The sequence below is a fragment of the Crocodylus porosus genome, unplaced genomic scaffold, assembly GCF_001723895.1.
Source record: "Crocodylus porosus isolate Cpor-Errol unplaced genomic scaffold, CroPor_comp1, whole genome shotgun sequence".
NCBI lineage: Eukaryota > Metazoa > Chordata > Crocodylia > Crocodylidae > Crocodylus > Crocodylus porosus.
Window position 1 is genome coordinate 27154841 of NW_017728916.1, and position 17542 is coordinate 27172382.

General features: G+C 50.0%; 1 protein-coding gene across 1 annotated transcript in view; it reads right to left on the bottom strand.

Moving 5' to 3' along the window:
* ELAC2 (elaC ribonuclease Z 2) overlaps nucleotides 1-3046 on the bottom strand; it is a 32919-nt gene extending 29873 nt beyond the window's left edge. The window contains exons 1-3 of the mRNA XM_019536512.1: nucleotides 2781-3046; nucleotides 2369-2419; nucleotides 1994-2064 (exon numbers count right to left, since the gene is read on the bottom strand). Of these exons, the coding sequence (XP_019392057.1) occupies nucleotides 1994-2064; nucleotides 2369-2419; nucleotides 2781-3040 (382 nt within the window). The 5' untranslated portion in view covers nucleotides 3041-3046. The remainder of the gene's footprint in view (nucleotides 1-1993; nucleotides 2065-2368; nucleotides 2420-2780) is intronic.
* Between the last annotated feature and the right edge of the window lie 14496 nt (nucleotides 3047-17542).

A 17542-nucleotide genomic window follows, 5' to 3' on the forward strand; every position in this document is an offset into this window, starting at 1 on the left:
CAAGCCTCCTCTTAAAGACCTTCAAGTTAGGTGATAGTACCACCCCTCTTGGAAGCCCATTCCAGATTCTGGTCACCCTTATTGTAAAAAAAAAAAAAAAAAAGTCTTCCTAGTGTCTAACCTGAATCTACTCTCCACTAGTTTGCACCCATTATTCCTAGTTACTCCTAGGGGTGCTCTGATAAATAGCGCCTCTCCAATTCCCTGTTGCCCTCCCTTGATAAACTTATAGGTGGCTACAAGGTCTCCCCTCAGACATCTTTTGTGAAGGCTGAAGAGATCCAGATCTCCCAACCTCCCCTTGTAGGGTCTTTCACAAAGGCCGCTAATCATGCGAGTGGCCCTCCTCTGCACCCTCTCCAGATTCTCCATGTCCCTCTTGAAGTGTGGTAACCAAAACTGGACACAGTACTCCAACTGCAAGCTGACCAATGTCACAGAGAGGGAGCATTACCTCCCTCAATCTGTTGGTCATGCATCTGCTAATATACAAGGTGCGACTGGCCTTGTTGATGGCTGTTACACTGCCGGCTCATGTTCATCTTGGAGTCAACTATGACTCCAAGATCCCTCTCAGCCACTGAGCTGCTGAGGTCATCCCCCAACCTATATGTGTGCTGGGGATTCCTCCTTCCTAGGGGGAGCACCTTGCATTTATCTTTGTTGAACTGCATCCTATTTCGTTCTGCCCACTGATCCAACCTGTCCAGATTGGCCTGTATCTGCTCCCTGCCCTCTGGTGTGTTAACTTTGCCCCATAACTTGGTGTCACCTGCGAACTTGGAGAGCGTGCTCTCCACACCCTCATCCAAATCGCCGATGAAGATATTAAATAATACCAGTCCAAGGACTGAACCATGCAGGACCCCACTGCCCACCTCCTTCCAGGCCGAGAACGACCTGTCCACCACCACTCTGGGTGTGGTCCCTAAGCCAGTTGGCCACCCACCTGACTGTGCAAGTGTCCACTCCACAGCCTGCTAGCTTCCCTACGAGAACAGGATGTGAAACAGTGTCGAAGGCCTTCTTAAAGTCCAGGTAGATGACATCAGCCTCAGCTCCTGTGTCAAGGCACTGCGTTACCTGGTCATAAAAGGCTATAAGGTTTGTCTGGCAGGATCTACCTGTGACAAACCTGTGCTGGTTTCCTTTCAGCATCATTTCCCCTGCTGGGCCTTCACAAATGCACTCTTTGATGATTTTTTCCAGTATTTTCCCACAGATAGAGGTAAGACTGACTGGCCTAAAGTTACCCAGCTCATACCTTCTCCCCTTCTTAAAAATGGGCACCAAACTGGCCTTTTTCCAGTTCTCAGGGACCTGGCTGAAGCACCACAAGTGCTCGAACAGCCATGGCAGCAGCTCAGCTATGACACTGGCCACTTTCTTCAGTACCCATGGATGGAGGTCATCTGGGCTGACTGACTTGTACCCATCCAGCCCCTCCAAGTGCTCCTTAACTAAGTCAGCACTAACCATTGGCGGTCTGGTGCCTTCTGGACATCTGTCTATGCTCAAGGTGGGGGAACTATCGTGGTCAGTATTAAGGAATACTGAAGTAAATAACTCATTGAAGAGCTCCGCCTTTTTCCTTGCGTCAGCCACCAACAGTCCTGATTTGTCCTGCAGGGCCTTATGTTACTCTGTGCCTTCCTTTTGCTCGCTATGTATCTGTAGAAGGACTTTTTTATCATCCTTGACTGTTGTAGCCAGCCTAAGCTCCAGTCCTGCCTTGGCCTGCCTAACTGATTCCCTGCATTAGTGTGCCAGAGAGGTGTATTCCTCCTTAGTAGCTGCCCCCTGCTTCCACTGCCTATAAATCTCTGAGACAGCATCTGAGACCTTAAGAGTTTATTTAACATTTGTAGGAAAGCAACATGGACAAGCTTGGGACTAGACTGCAATAATGTGTAATGAGGAACACAATCCCAAATATGTGCAACAGAAAACAGCAAAACAGGCAAGCTAAACAATACTTCCTTGCCGCACTCACCAGACAAACCACCAACATTTGCCCAGGCCATCCTGGTCAGGAAGATATTGTCTAGGCGTGCCACTTTTAGCCTGGAGAGAAAAACGTTCTGATTTAAAACTTCTGAAAGCCTCCCAATGAAGAGAAGAACAGCTGTTCTCCCTTGTTAATAGGGTACAATATGAAGCAGTCGTTTTAAACAGCCAAAAAAAAAAAAAAAGTTTCCCTAGACAGATGTTGGCCTCACACAGAATAGGAAGAGCAGAGCCTGCAGCCACGCACAAGAGGCAAAGACTCCTGAGATCCATCCCAATCCTGTGGCCTCCATGATGATGGCACAAGTACAGAACAGCAATCAAAACTGTTGTGATTCAGCAACCAAAGAAACAAACTTACTTGTGCTCTTGCATAAGGCGCTGAACCCCCTCACCACAATTAAAGAGGTACCTGAGAAAAAAAGTGGGCATCAGAGAAGAGCAGAAGGCACCACTGTCCTTGGCCACGCCAAGTCAACATTTGCTTTATACTCCCTTTCACGTGACAAAGCCGAGCAAAACGCAGGGCAAACAAGGCCGCAAGCCAGGACCCGCTCCTGTCTGCAGCACCGACCCACCCTGCCTGTGACGAGACAACACTTCTCCTGCAGTCGGGGGCAGGGACCCACCCCGCTTACTGAGGGCGCCACGTCCCCCGCGGAACCAGCCCGGGGAGCGGGCGAGGCGGGAGGCAGCAACGCTGCGGCCCGGTGACAAGGGCTCATTCCGCCGCATCAGCGCCCCTCCCCCCCGCGGCCGCACGCTGCGCTGACCGGTTGAACTCGGAGAAGACGTAGACTGCGGCGCCCGCGTCCCGGCTCCCGGCCGCCACCACCTGCACGTAGACGACGGTGGGGCCGAGCGTGCCCTGCCGCTTCTCGCGGCTCCGCAGGTGGCGCAGCGTGCCCTTGGCCGCGCGCGGCGGGTGCGCGGCGCCCGTCAGCATCGCTGTGCCCACTGGCAGCCGCCGCCGCCCCCAGACCAGGCTCCAGCCCCAGACCAGGCGCCGAGCCTGCACCCTGGCACACCACATATGGGTCTCGTGCTCACGTAAGGCGCACAACGCAACACTGCAGCCTCCCCTCACAGCCAATAGGCGACGCCCCTCGCTCACGTGACCAACATCGGCCAATGCAAAGTAGGCGTCACTTCCTCTTTCCGGCTGCGCTACAGGCAACGCACTCCACTGTCATGTGACAAGCCCCAGCCAGTAGGGGCTAGGCTTGAAGAGGTAGGGTAGCCTGTGCTTCTCGGGCGGGCTTGAGCTTGGGGAAGGGTAGAGGCCGGATTGCTGCCGCCACCTCGTACAGGGCGGCCTCGCCCGCGCCGCTGGCCCCTGCCTCCCACCGGCCTCGAAGGCAGCGCAGGCTTGGCGAGCTGGCGCCGATGGCTGAGCTCCGTGTGTCCCAGTCCCAGATATTTGGGAGTCTTTGTATGCTCGGGCTTTAAGCCAGAGTCCTGCTCAGCCATAACAAACAGTTAATAACCTTAGAGCAGTTCCACGAGGTACCTGGGCCCAGGGAACATAGTGTCAGGCATGGAGTGAATCCTGCTCCCAGTCCCCCCAACAGCAAAGGCAGGCTCAACGATACAGGGCAGATGGTTTGGGAATAGAAGAGGATGTGCTTTGTGATGTGTTGCCCATGTGAGGAAAAATGGGAATTCTTGGTCTGTTTCAGGTATGGAAAACCAGGCCGCTAGTGCAGGGGTTACCCACAGGTGACCTCCCGCTATGTACTGACTTGTATCTCTTGGGTCTGGAGGCCCTGGAGCAGAAGGGCTGCATGGGTTCAGTTAAAGGGTACCAAGCTCCTCAGCCTAGTGGCTCCAGGCTTTGGACAAGCCATCCATAAATGGCTTGTTGACCCCAACCAGCTGACAGCAATAGGGTATATGTATGTGATCTACCTTCATGGAGGTGTGAGGTCCTGTCCCACCACAAAAATAGAACTAACAGCTAGGAGCCAGACAGTGAAAACAACAGCAGCCATTGCCCAGCATACTACCTACCCAGTGGCTGTGGGCTGAGACGGGCCCAATGACCAAATAGTGTTGCATCTTGCAAGAGTAGGCAAGAACCCCTAAAAGGCTGCTTAGATGGATTATTCCCCTTTGACCCCAAGTTGTTTGGATCTTGGCCTACATCATTCAGTAAGTGCCACTCAGTTACAAGAGAAGCAGTTTTGGGCAGGGGCTAGACCTAGTTCAAGGTCTGGTAAAGGTCGCTGGGTATAATGGGCATTTGTATGTGGTATTGGTTTTCTCTAGCTGAAGACATTCCCTAGGTTTTCCCACTCGCAATGTACCACAAAGAATGACATTACATTTACATTACGTCACATGTTTAAGACTCATAATGGATTAATATGCTATTACTGGTAAAAGATACTAGGAGGCACCTCAACAATTTTACCCTCTTGATCTCATAATACTAAATTACAGCAGGCGGCAGTTTAGGAATGTATTTGGCGATTGGTTTATTTTTTTGGTGGCTTTTGGTTACAATCCTCCCCCCTACCCCCCGCCCCCGGTTTCTTCCATCACTGGGGGGGGCCTCTTGGGGTTTCCAGTGCAGCCCCTAATTCAGAGACCAGAAGAAATTGTTGCCTGCTGGGCAAAGCCTGTTTGGATGCTTGCAGCCATTACCTTGGCCAGAGAAAGCTGGGGTGCGTTCTAGTGGAACATCAGAGCACAAAGGTGGAAGTGCTCTTTTTGGGAAACACTCCCTCCACTGGCTGAACCTCACATAAGCACAGTTTTTTTTGCCAGTCAGTGAATCATTTTCAGCTCAGAGGCACTGTCTTATCAAATACTCTATTTGCATGTCATTCTGGTTTCCTGCATCTCTGGTTACTATGATCCAGATGTGCCCAGGGTTTGTAGGCGCACCTCATATTACAGCATTAACCCCCCCCCCCCCCCATTTTTTCTTCGTATTTTACACTATTTACTTAAGAACCTTTGCTTTCACAGTTTGGCTGCCTAAAGAAACTATCCAGACCTTTTTCTTTTTTCCTTCCTAGTGCCTACAGTCATCTCCCCCTCCCCATGGCTTTCTGTTAAAAGTCCTTTCTTTTCAGGCACCTTCCTGACTCACCACCCCAAACCAACCAATCAAACACCCATCCCCCTTGTCCCGCACCCACAGCACCCCCTCCCTCCTGCAGGAAGGATGTCCTCTTCCCTTCCCTTACCTCCCCCTGCCCCCTGTGAAACCACTCTTGCATCAACCCCCAGAGCCTGTTATCAAAGGTGTCCAAAAGGTTGTTTCACAAAGACTTTATTCAGATTCAAAGTACAGTAAAAGTTCTGTTAACCGGCATTTTACAAGCCGGCATGCCGGCTTGTAAGATAAAGTGAAACCGGAAGTGCCACGGTGGGCAGTGATATGGGTTTCTCTGAGCCCCCACGGCCCATGGCCGTAACAGGCTGTGCGGCGCCTGCCTCCCTGTCCTGCAGGGCCTACGGGAGGTGCAGCAGTGCCGCAGGAGGGGTGGCAGGACACCCCAGACGGGGCAGGAGAAATAGTGGCCTGGGCCGCTCAATTAACCAGCATATTTTGTTATCTGGCATCCCTCATTCCCAAGGGATGCCAGATAACAGAGCTTTTACTGTAATATGAAATACAAAATGAAATTTAAAAAAATCCCAGTAAACAGTTACAGGGGCTATTCCCCCACTGAGCAGCCATTGTGTGTGCCACCAGGTAATTGCTGATCACGGCTCCACTTCTACTGTTTTCCTGAATGCCTAATCCCCCACCCTCCTTGTCTCTGTGTACATCTTGCAGCTTCTCTCACTTCCCTCAAGTTTTGGGCCCAAGACTCACTGACAACTTCCCCCCCTTACAGGTCTAAATGCCAATGCCTAGCCTCACAACTGGCTAGGTAACCCACTTACAAGGAGACCTGGTAGACAGAGCTTGAGATCTCAAAATGTAGTACAATATTCTCCAGCTACAGAAACTGTTGGAACTTGTTGGAGCATTCATCCAGGAGAATCTCCAAACTGTGTAAGAGACTTAAGAATGTCACTATAGTAAGAATGCATGACTGAGTATATCAGCTGGGGAACTGAGTCCTGCTCTTAACTCCCTTTGCTAGAAGCAAGCTATTAGCCAAATGGCAGGGGCCCTAAGAGATTGAGAGATGAGCTGGGGAGGTCAACTATAAATCGGGAGATAATGTGGGTCCCACATATATCACATAAATCTCCCAAAACCATGGAGGGCCCAAGAAATGCTTAATGCCTCAAATCTAGTTGGTAGAAAATATGGGAGCTGACAGTTCAGCTCCTAATTGGTACGGTCATCCTTGGAGAGGACCTGTCCATAGCTCAGTAAAGTGGCGGCAAGGGCCCTACTGGAGGATTTTTCAGATGTGTTCAGGTAAACCCAAGAGAACCACCCTGACTGTCATAGCATTGTCTTGAAACCAAGGTGCCCTGTCAAAAAAAAGTGTTTTCCAGAATGCTACAGTGATATGGGAAACTAAGAAAAGAAGTATGGAGTATTCTGGATATGGAAGTGATTGAAGAGTCTCCAAATGAGTGGAGCAGTCCAATCATATAGGTTTCCAAACTGGACAAGACCATCCAGTTTTGCATCAATTCCAGAAACTGAATGTGGTATTGAAGTTTGATGTATACCATGTCCTGGGTTGATGAATTACTACAGTGGTGGGGGAAGGCTAAATATATAACACTGGATTTGATGAACAGTTACTGACAGATTCCCTAACTCCAGAGTCCCAGGAGTTAACAGCATCCCCAGCACCTTGGAGCCTGTGTCAGTTCAGAACCCTTCCCTTCAAGCTCTGTGGTGCCCCAACTACCTTCCTTCCACAGCAGTGGACAAGGTGCTGCAGCCACATCAAGAGTATAATGCAGCCTACCTTAATGATGTAGTCATGTTCACAAGTACCTGGAAGGAACATCTCCAGCTGGTCAGGTCAGTGATGCAGTTGCTTCCAGCTTCAGGCCTTGTGGCAAATCCAGCAGAATACTGACTTGGCTATGCAGAAATCAAGAACTTGAGGTATGCTTTAGACAAAGGGGAGATGAGACCACTCACTGATAAGGTAAAGGTCTTAATGGAGTTGCCAGTATCCCAAACAAACAACTGAAGTTCTTACTCAGATTGGCAAGTTACTATTGGTGCTTTATTCTACATTTTTTGTCAGTAACTATATTTCAGACTTTCTGGGCAATACCCTGATCTAAGTGGTCTCTAGTATGTGCAAGGGCATTCAGAGAAATAAAATGGATGTTATGTACTGCTGCAATGTTGCACAATCCAGACTTTGACCATAGGTTTTCTTTATAGATGGATGCCTCCAAGTGAGGCCTTGGGGCTATTCTCTCAGGACTTTGAGTATGGAGAGCACCCTATCCTACACTTAAGGCAGAAACTTCTTCCCTGAAAGCAAAACTACTCTGAGAAGGAGTGCCTTGCCATAAGGTAGTCAGTGGAGGTTGTCAGTATTATCTCCTTGGGGCCCCGTTTACTTTGGCTAGCAGTCATGGCCCTCTAATATGGTTGAACTCAATGTGACAAACCAACCCCAGACCAGCGTGTTGGTTCCCAGCATTACAACTGCACTTTGGGAGCTGCCATCAATCAGGAATTGCATGTGAAGATAGATTTCATGAGAAGGAGAGAAACTAAATTTGGAAGAGCAAGTCTTAGACTCTACTCTTGTAGGCGGTGTGGAGGTATGTAATAGGGTGGTCTTCTCCTTAAGAAGAGGCAGCCAGCCCTACTATGACATTCAGCTGTGGAGCATTCTGTTAATGAGGGATTATCCTACTGGGAGCTTAAAACCTAGAAAAGACAGCAGAGGGGAAGGATCTGCTTAGAAAGACTTTGCGTACAATTTTTAAAAAACACACCCTTTCCTCTTTCCAGAAGAAAGTCATATCTTACATAAAATATACAATGCCTTTCCCAAACTTGGTCTCTTTTCCATCTCATACCCAAATAACATTCTTTCTTTTTGTTCCTAATGTCCCAGTATGACAAGGGGATCCATACACACCTCCCTGCGCCCCCCACCCCGAGTACCCCAGGATTCCCAATCAACCCAGAATGGGCCAAGCAGAGCATCCTGGGGAAAACAAAACTAACCTTCAGGGCAGGGATAGCCAGAACTGGTGCAGCGTGTGGCACTGCCATGGCAATTTAAAAACTCCCTGTCAATCAACTTAGGTGGTGGCCAGCTGATGACATCAGCCGCTGGTGCGACCCTAGGGAATTTAAAAGGTACTTAGACTGCCAGCAAGGGAGAGGAAGGAACTGCTTCCTGGCCAGCTGAGGCCAGGGCAGGAGAGGCCTCGGGGCACTGGGCCAGGGCAGGAAAGCCCTACTAGGAGCGAGGAGAGATGACATCTCTATCCCTGTTCAGGGACTATTCCTTGGAAAAAGTGTGCCTGCCTGGTCTCATATAGGTGGTCCCTTGCTGCCTTGGATTGTGCACCCAGGGTTGGCCACAGCATTTGTTCCTGTAGTCTTGGCAAGGGCTTGTGTTCTCCCCAGGAGAAACCCTGAAATCTTCCTGCCACAACTTGGGGCTTTCTTTCAGTGGTGGGGCTCCCTCCAATAGCCCCTCGTGGGTCGGTTGCACTTCTTAGCAGGTATTCTTGGGGCTCTAACCTCCCCTACACCCCAGCCAAGCACCAGCATTTAAGACGGCCACCTGACGGTTGGTTGGCTCACCCCCTGATGTTGCCTCCTGGACTCTCCTTGTCTGCGGGGCTCCTGGTGATCATGCCCTGCCCTAGGTATCTTCAGGACATTAGACTGTCCCTGCTGCTATGCCAGGTCTTCTTTGCTGCGCTGCTGCTTGCAGTGCTGCCCTGGCCGCTCCTATACCTGAGTATCACCCATGGCCCTAATCCTTGTTTTAGGGCCCCTCAGGGTAATCTAGAAAAGAACAAATTAACAAAGAAAGAAAAAGGGAGCGGGGTCTGGGCCGATCCCATTCACAACTCTGGTGTCTGCAGCTCCACAGTCCCTCAACTCCATCCTCATCTCCTTAATTGTTCATGGGCCCCTCCAACGGGTCAGCCCTCAGGTCCCTTTGTGGCAGCTGGTGCAGTCTTTGCCTGGCCAAGGAAGCAGTCCTGCAGTTTGCTCCCCACAGTGCTTCCCCAGCTCTTTCCTCGCTGCTGGCTTTTATTTCTGCCAGGCAGTGTTCTTTTATAACGTCTTCTACCTGCGCCACTTCCAGCCGGAAAGAAAAGCAGCTGACAAACCATACAGGTGCTCCATCCCAGTGTGGCTCGTCTGTCTCTTCTCCTTCTGAAAAAGGTAAGTTTGCCCTGTCTTCAGGGCTTTCCTTTTCCTTGTGGGAACAGGCTGTGTCCACCTCGGGTCTTGCTGCGGAAGTGGTCTTCTGTTCCCTTGTTTCTGTCCCCCTGGGACACAGAGTAAGGAACATCATCTTATTGAGCCTGGGATGGATAGTCCCTCCAGAGTGGAGGCTCTTTTTCTTCCCTTTAGTATTTGTGGCAGGACACTGGTAGTTCTTGCCACTTTAAGGGCTGAGCCAAACAGCCAGCAGGTGCTTGATTACGGTGGCCATTTTAGAACACCTATATAAACAGAGCAGTTCACTACTGGCAGGCCAGACAGAAACATTACCTAGCTGTAAGGTTCTGTGTGATATCCTGGAGGTAAAGGCAGAAGCTTAAAGGGATGGTTTGGAGGCTCCTAATCCTGGGCATGACCTAAAACTGCACCCGGCCAGGGATGGGTGGCCTGTGGGGGTTCATGGTAGCATGGGAGTCCCCCAAAAATGCCAGGCCAGTTACCATGCTGGTAAAAGATGAGTCAGGGCACCTTAATAACCCCAGCTCCCACAACCAGATTACCTCATAGTAGGGCCAAGAAGGCTGACCCATGTTTGAGAGTGGGCTAGAGGCTCAGAAGCCTGACTTGAAACACCCTGGACTGGTCAATGCTGGGGCCAGGACCAGAAGTGTCAAAAGAGCCAGAGGTCCACTGTGAGAGATGCCTGGAGCTAAGAGCCTGGGGTTCTGACTGGCCTTGGAAGCAGGGCCAGGGCCTGTGTGGTCAAAGGTTCGGGGGGGAGGGCATGCCCAATAGGGGGAAGAGTTCAGGCAGCAAGGCAGCCCAGAATGAGGGCAGAGTAGGACGCCTGATTGGAAGGATCCAGCTGGAGTCCAGACTGGAGGATTCTGGGGCCCAGTGTGTGGCCGGTGATGTTAAGAACTGGGATGCCATCTGCGACGCTTGGGCTGTGGTGTAGGAGAAGAACAGAGCTGCAGATAGTCCCCCTGGCATCAGGGCAAAATGGGCAGCCTCCCGCCTAATTAACACCATAATTATATATCATCAAAGCATGGCAAGAAAGAAGGCAGGCAGTTGCCCATAGAAACAGGTGGGCAGACTGGCATGAGATCCAGCTCTGAGCATGTCCCCTGTTACAGTATTATTTCATTTGGTTGAATTCAGTAAGGCCATGAGGCCAGGGAACCAGGGCGCCTGAATCAGGGCTAGTCCTGAGCCTGGCTCTCAAAGTGCCGAGAGCAGGTGACCAACTGAGCAGGGCCCAAGAGTCTGCGTAGGTGGGTGCAGCAACCCACTGTGAGAGGGAGACAGCAAGACAACAGCCAGCAACCATGGGAGGACCAAACAAAGCCGGAGAAGCTGCAAGTGTCTTCAGTGCCTCAACACTGACAGTTGGTGTGTGGCCAGGTGTGGCGAAGTGGGGGTCCATGACTAGCCACAGGGCTAGTTTCCCCACCTGCCTCTAGGCACGCTGCCCACCTGTCTCATCTGCCACGCCTTGGTGGAACATATTTGAGTGTCAATTAGGCGGGAAGCTGCCCATTGTACACCCTGATATTGGGGGGGCTATCCACAGCTCGGCTCCATCCCTACACTGCGGCCCAAGCCTCACGGATGGCATCTCAGGCAGTTGGATCAACTGTCCCCTTCGCCCATTAGCTGTGGCCCTATCTCAGGAGACCTTCAGCTTCTGCATAAGCCCTGGCCCTGTCTCAGGCCAGTCAGGACCCCAAGCTTCTTTGCTCATCATAGGCGTCCCTCGCAGTGGGCCCCAGGCCCTTTTGACCCTTCTGGTCCTGGCCCCAGCACTGACCAGTCAAGTCCCTTGGTTGAGTTTACACCTCCTGCCTGCACTTAGGGATTGGGGTCCCCCATTCCCAGCTCAGGTGCTTCTGGAAGCGTGCCTGGCCCTGCGGGGTTACTCTCCTGGCAGGCTCAGGTGCTTCCTGAAGCTTACCTCACCTACCCTGCTCTGATGGCATATGGCCCACCTGAAGGTGAGGGCTGGGGTTAAGGCACCCCTACCACCTTTCACCAGGGTGATAACTGGCCTGGCATTTTCTGGGGGCTCCTGCATCACTAAGAGCCCCACCAGGCCACCCACTCCCAGCAGGGTGCAGTTTTATGTCATGCCCAGGACCAGGAGCCTCCAAACTGTCCCTTACAGCTCCTGCTCCTACCTCCAGCATGTTGTATTCAGCCTAGCAGCCAGGCAATGTTACTGCCTGGCCTGCCAGCAGCAAACTTCCCTGTTTATATAGGCAGCCAGGGATTCATAGATTCATAGACTGTAGAGTCGGAAGGGACCACGAAGGATCATTGTGCCCGACCCCCTGCCCCTGGCAGGAAAGAGGACTGAGGTCAGATGACCCCAGTCAGGTAACTACTAAGCCTCCTCTTAAAGACCTTCAAGTTAGGTGATAGGATTCCATTCCAGATTCTGACCACCCTAACTGTAAAAAATGCCTTCCTAATGTCTAACTTGAATCTACTCTCCACTAACTTTCACCCATTATTCCTAGTTACTCCTATGGGTGGTCTGATAAATAGCGCATCTCCAATTCCCTGTTTTCCTCCCTTGATAAACTTATAGGCAGCTACAAGGTCTCCTCTCAGACGTCTCTTGTGAAGGCTGAAGAGATCCAGATCTCTCAACCTCCCCTTATAGGGTCTTTCACGGAGGCCACTAATCATATGAGTGGCCCTCCTCTGAACCCTCTTCAGATTCTCCATGTCCGTCCTGAATTGCGGTGCCTAAAATTGGACACAGTACTCCAGTTGTGGCCTGACCAATGCCACATAGAGGGGAAGCATCACCTCCCTCGATCTGTTGGTCATGCATCTGCTAATGCACAACAAGGTGAGATTGGCCTTGTTGATAGCTTCATTACGCTGCCAGCTTATGTTCATCTTGGAGTCAATTGTTACTCCAAGATCCCTCTCAGATGCTGGATCTAAAATCAATCACCTGCTGGCCACTTGGCTTGGCCCTTAAAGTGGCAGGCACCAACAGTGCCCTGCCACACCAGGGTGTAGGGGAGGCGCAGCCCCAATGATAACCGTATCCAAACCGTGAGTACCCCTAGCGGGGACCTCTGTACTGACACCTCTGAACCGCTCCTCAGAATAGGATTGACACCAGGTCATGGCAGGCGAGTTGAGGGGAGGAGGGCTCACTTTGGGTACTCTCAAGGTCAGGTGCCGATTAGGTGGTGGCATGACACCCACCCTTCAAAATAAGCCATTTGGTGAGTTTCTGCCTAGGACTCTGAATTTCTCTGCACCCAGTCATAGATTCACTCTTGGTCTTCATCGAATAGCATATCCCATCAGAAATTTCACTTAAAAAGTCTTACCATTTCAACTTGTTATAGTCTTATATTCACATTATTCTCCTCCTACAGAATGAAATGGGGATTTTGACTTGGGTCATAAACCTCCAATTCATGGACAGTTTCCATATCATATTCCTGGAATATAACACAGCATCACAGGAATTTACCATTCAAGCCTTTTATATGCTGTAATGAGATAAGATAATAGTCTGAACAGACTTTACATGCCTTTCCAAATAAATAGTGTTGAAGATTCCTGAGAACTTTGCACAACAGTCTCCCTACATCATCACATAATTACTTCCATGGAACAATCATTTTTAGCTCAAGTAAACAATTAGATGTTCCCCACCCCTAATCTTGTTTCATCAGAACTGCTCTCAGTCCAGTTTCCAATACATCCATGACCACCATGAAAGATTTCTTAAATTTAGACTAGCTATTAGAAACTTAAAGAAATACTAGCTGCACATTTTCCTCATTCTTTTTTTTCTTTTCAAACAAATCCTGATACCTCCTTTATTCAAACAGCCTTGGTAACTTGGTTTTAATTGTGCAGCTTAGTGTTCATTCTTGTGAGTGTACTAGCATCTGGACTAACTCACCTGCCAGCTTTAATTGCTTTAAAGGATTCATTCCAAGCAGCCTGCAGGTTGCAGGCTCCTTACAAGGAGCAATACCACCTTCTCTCCCATGATATAAATTCTAGCTCCAGTTTTGTTATTATAGTACAATTTAGATCTGTTTTGGGTACATGTTACTTTTTGCTATTTCTGTGTATTTTTAATCTTGCCATGGGAATACAAAATACCTTCTACTACTGTTTCCTTCCCTGAGATCCCAGTCTCTTCCCAGTATTTCCTGAGCAAGTCCTGGGTGTCTGTGACAAGATGGTGCCCAAGGGTTGCTGTGATGCCAGTTTGTGGCCCCCTCAGTCTTGTCTGGCCCCACTCAAGTCTCTCTTGATCTCAACCCATTCATTCACCTTCCATGCCTTGTTGGTAAAGAAAAGTTGGTAAGGGGAGGCTGCCCACCTGGAGTTGATGCGTCTTCTGGGGCTCTCTGTCCTCTTTGTCCTATAGTGCTTGTTTTCTCAGGCCCCACTGGCCTTAAGGGATAGACTTGTGGCCTTCTCACCCCAACAGCCATGCTTATACCTCACAGGTGGCACAATTGCTCTTGCTCCTCCAAACTGCTTGGCCGTCTGACCACAAAAACTTTATTGGGGTTTTGGCCTTCCCAGCTTTGGTACTGTTCCTCTAGCTCAGTCCCCTATCCAAAGGTCCATTCTTCTGGACCCCAAACCTTGGGACCCAGGCCTGGTCTCACCCCTCCAGGCTTCAGTTGGCCTTCAGACCACCTGTTTCTCTCCCTAGTACAGGCTTTGACCCTCCTGTCTGTAGCTCACCTAGGTTTATCCTTCTCAAGCTATGAGCTCTGGTCCTCCTGGCCTCAGTCCTTTCCCCTTCTCTAACCTCTCCCTGGTTTAAGCTATTAGCTCTCTGTCTTATACCCTTGCCCTGGCAAGGATCACTACTATGCCTCCATGGCACCCTGTAGCCTCCTCATTGCCCCTTTTAGCCACAACTGGTCCACCAGTTCAAACTAGAACATAAAAGGAAGCTACTGCTTAAAAACACACTCTCTCTCTCTCTCTCTCTCTCTCTCTCTCTCTTTCTGTGCCCCCACTCAGGGCAAAAATCATAAAAGAAAGAAAAAGCATGGTGTCACTTTATCAAGCCCTCATCTTCTGGGGGTGAACAAACACACATCAGCTCATCCCTCATCCCTGGGGGCTCTCACCACTATTTCAGGGGTCTGGTGCTAGTCAGGGTCTCCCAGGTACGTTCATTTCCTCCTAGGAGTTCATTTCCCTTTGAAGTCCCCCCAACCCTAGGAGATCTGGGGTTTTTAAGTATCTCAGAGTGTGGAAGCCCCATCTAATCATGTGATCCTTCCTCTCCAGCACAGCTGCATCTCATTAATTCTAATGTTTGGCTTGCCTTGCTCCTTGGTTGCTGCTGTGCTTTGCCACCAATTATCTCCACTTTAGTAACAGGAACCTTTGGGTTTTTGTTACAATACCCCTAACCTTTTTGCTGGTTATCCATCATTTCAGCAGAAATGGCAGAAAACCCAGTAATTCCCAGATTACTGCTTGATAGGTAAACAATATATAGGACAAATCAACTTCCCAATCACTCAGATTTTATTTACCTCTATTGATTTTTTCGTGACATTTTTCCATTGAATGTTTCCACCAACCTGTTTGCCTCAGGGTGATAAGCAGTCTTGTTTACTTGTCTGAACTCACATTTCTTCTGCATATTTCCTTCAATCCAAGACAAGGTTTTTCCCCCCAGTCAACATGGGGGGCAGAGCCTCATAGATTTGAGTACTGGCCAAAGGCAGGCAGCAACTTGGTTTTGGCTTTGGGCTGAAGCCAGAGCTAAGCCCCCATCTGCCTCAGGCAAGGGTGGTTTGTTTGCAGGGAAGAGGGCTTTCAGTGAAGGGGCAAATGGGGGAGACCATGTGATGGGAGGGTGCATGGGGGAGATGGCACAGCTTCCCCACTGCTGAACTTTAGCTCTGATGGAAAGAAGCTGCAGGGGGGCAGGCATAGGCATGGTGGGGAAGGGGTGAGGATAGTATATGATGGGAGACAGGCAGCAGGGAGCTCATGAAGCACATAGACAAGTGCCAAAGGGCGCAAGTGGTAGGGTGGAAGGCACAGAGGCAAGGGATGGCAGTCTGGCCTCTAACCCCCCCCCGCCCCGGTTGCTTTCACCACCACAGCAGTGGGGGGGATAAATTTAAGACAACTCTCTAATTAGATTCTGTACATGGAAAATAATAACATGCCAGTTTCAGGAAAAATTCCTTCCATTTATCCCCCCACTTTCCCACCCCCGGAACTTTTTATATGCTCCCAAAGATCCACTAACAAGGTAATCTTGGCAGACCCATCCTATCCAACTGTGGGATCCTCATCAAAGCTATAAGGAATCATAGAAACTATCCAAAAACCATTTGTAACAGGCTTCCTCAACAGGAGAAAGCTATATTATACATCATGAACATCACTAGCCTGTACATTAACATCCCACACCATAAAGTCATAGCTGCCTGCCTGAAATACCTTCCAGAACATGCAGTACACTCATATTTGCAACAATGTGTGTTGCACATAGCATCCACTTTACCCTTAACAATTGTCCAAACCATGGGCATAAGTATGGACACAAAAATGTTGCCTCATGTAGCAGGTCACTGGGGTGCACCTGCTCCTTTAATGGAGCAAGCAGCCTGTGAGGCCACTTGCAGGTGGCACAGGGAGCCAAGAAGAGACTCACCTGACCAGAAGAGCTATGTACGCCCAGAGCCTGAGCCAGCTGGGCAGTCTCTCCCTGGCAGCAGGGCTCCTGAAGATACTGGAGTTTATATAAAAACCCCTACAGGCCGGGGAACAAAGGAAGACAGGGTTTTACAGGTAAGTGGCTTTTGATTTATTTTGAACACAGAGAGACTCAGGGATCTGTCAGGGGGTGGAGATGCTACCTTTTTATTCAAGTGGTGCTGGTGGTTTAACCTTGAGCCCTGCAGCGATAGGCTCAAGGCCTGCTGGGTAACCCAGGAGCCCACAGGCTGAGGATGGGGACCAACAAAGGGTTGAGAAGCCGAGGGAAGGGCTAAGACCTGAACCCCAGGGTCTGTGTGCCCAAGGAAGGGTTGAGCTGGGCCAGAGAGTCCACAATCCCAGAGAAGAAACTAAGCCAAACCTGAGATCCCAGAGAAGGGGCTGTGCGCAGGACCAGGGGTGTGAGAGTGTAAATGGACAACATCAATAGGAGAGAATACTTATGAGGCTTGGGGTGTGGTGTAGGGAAGGAACAGAGCCACACAATTAGCTCTTAAGGCTGTAAGTGCCCAGCAAAGATACAGACAAGCTGAGAGGGTCTACTAGCCTGGGGGTGCAGGACTGTGAGGGGACCCAGGGGGGCACAGTGGTGAGCGATTCAGGCTCACTCAGAGCCCATGGGCAGCCTCCCTCTCACAACCTTCAGTAACAACACGGTATGGTAGATGAGCGAACAAGGAAGGGCTACATTAGAGCCTGAGCCAGGCAGGGCTGCATGGCTGCCAGGGGGCATCATGGCCACCCCCTTGGCCACAGGCCTGCTACACCTCAATATGCCAGCCATTGCATGAGTCATTTGGAGGAAAAATTTCTAGAAAACTGCACCATCAGAACTGTACCATACTTTGTTACCTCTCAGCTCCCTGTTCTTGGCATAGTATGCAGCCTATCTGACTCACAAAGGATTCACCCCTCTCCTCAGCCTGAACAACAACTGATTAGAGGAAGGACTTACAAAAAACAATGAAGATGCAGCGGGAGATGCACCTAAATCCCTCCAGACAAGGGTGATTTGAGTGAAGCAAGTCCCCTGGTCTCATTTACATCAGAGATAGAACTGGATGACAACTCATTTACATGGGAGATGGGACAGGCATGCACCTTCATTAGCAGTCAGAATTGAGAACAAAGATTCCAAGCCAAGGACTGCACTGAATTCTGGGACCAGAGAAGCAGGGGAGCACTGCATGATGGGGGATCTCTGCTCCAAATGCTAATCAACCCATGTCTACACACACCCAGCTCAGCAGGTATCAGTTCAATTCTAGTAATGGCTCCTTTATTGGTACCCAAAACACTGAATCTGCCTGTCTGTATTGAGAGATCCCTCGGAGTAAAGCCACCCATAGCCAGGAGTGCTCAGTTCCTTTTTTTCAACATATGAGCCGTTGTTTAGCCATAAATAAACCTAGTGTTCTCGCTTGAGCCATTGTTAGTTCTCTACAAAAACCCCTACCCAAGCTCAAGCTTCTG